At 48.3% G+C, this 975-nt stretch overlaps 1 protein-coding gene across 1 annotated transcript; it reads right to left on the minus strand.

Annotated features, from left to right (window-relative positions):
- Window positions 1–23: 23 nt before the first annotated feature.
- Window positions 24–848, minus strand: LOC109509277 (tetraspanin-1-like; the record flags this gene model as incomplete). The annotated part of the gene is made up of 4 exons (XM_019859155.1): window positions 24–158; window positions 235–342; window positions 433–507; window positions 600–848. Coding segments are annotated over 4 exons (567 nt in total), but the record flags the coding sequence as incomplete, so codon positions are not given.
- Between the last annotated feature and the right edge of the window lie 127 nt (window positions 849–975).

Raw genomic sequence — 975 nt, forward strand, 5'->3', positions numbered from 1 at the left:
ACAACAAATACGAGAGACCATACCATGAAATCGGCAATCACTGTTTGATTACAGGGCTTAGTCTCTGGACAGCACGGAGGCGGGTACTGATTGTTGTTGGCCACATAATAAGGAGAGCCCACAAAGTTTGAGGAGTTGTAGATCCCGCAACATTTTAACTGAAGAAACAAAGATAGGATATTGAGAAAGCTTCAGTCAAACAAACGCTAACAGATGTCGATCAGCACTACACACTGTGCTCATTGTAGTATCCCACAGTCCGGTGATGTCAGAATTCTTCCCATAGTCCTTCTTGATGCTCTCGACCGCTGCGGTGCCAAACCTTCGCAATACGTCTTCGGCCTGTACAAATATTTAGTCGTTTGCATATCCGGATACAAAAGATCAGCCAGAAACAGGCTCCGGCGTGGAAATGTACTCGTGCCAACTTACCAAAGGTCTAAAGACCAAAATCACCACAGCTCCCGCGACCTCGACTAGGAAAACGAGCAGGATTATGATGAAGAACTATAGGACAAAATACGGCTACGTTATCAGGCGCACACAAATTCAGCAACATTCCCTGAAAGTGAGTTGGCAACATGGATGCGACCGCCTACCAGCAGCAGCATGCACTTGCTCTCTCGGATGGCCCCGCAGCATCCCAGAAAACCAATGATGACGAGAAGCACTCCGACAGCGATCAGCAGGTAGCCCACGTTGAGCACCTGGCCGAGCTCCGCGGGGGCGTTTTCAATCATGCCCAGGAAGCCCAAGATGGAGCCGCTGTCCACCTTCACCCAGATGCCAACACCCAGGATGACTGCACCCGCCAACTGGGGGACAGTTACATGGAATAAGAATGCTAGCTATCCATCTAGCTAGCCAGCTAGCTAGATGGATACCTACCTACCTACCGATATATGCAGATATGTGTGTGTGGGTGTGTGTGTACAGTGAAGTAAATAGCAGTTTGATTTGAATAAAATAATATTG

The sequence above is a fragment of the Hippocampus comes genome, unplaced genomic scaffold (genome assembly GCF_001891065.2).
Source record: "Hippocampus comes isolate QL1 unplaced genomic scaffold, H_comes_QL1_v1.1 C16839602, whole genome shotgun sequence".
In the NCBI taxonomy this organism is placed as follows: Eukaryota; Metazoa; Chordata; class Actinopteri; order Syngnathiformes; family Syngnathidae; genus Hippocampus; species Hippocampus comes.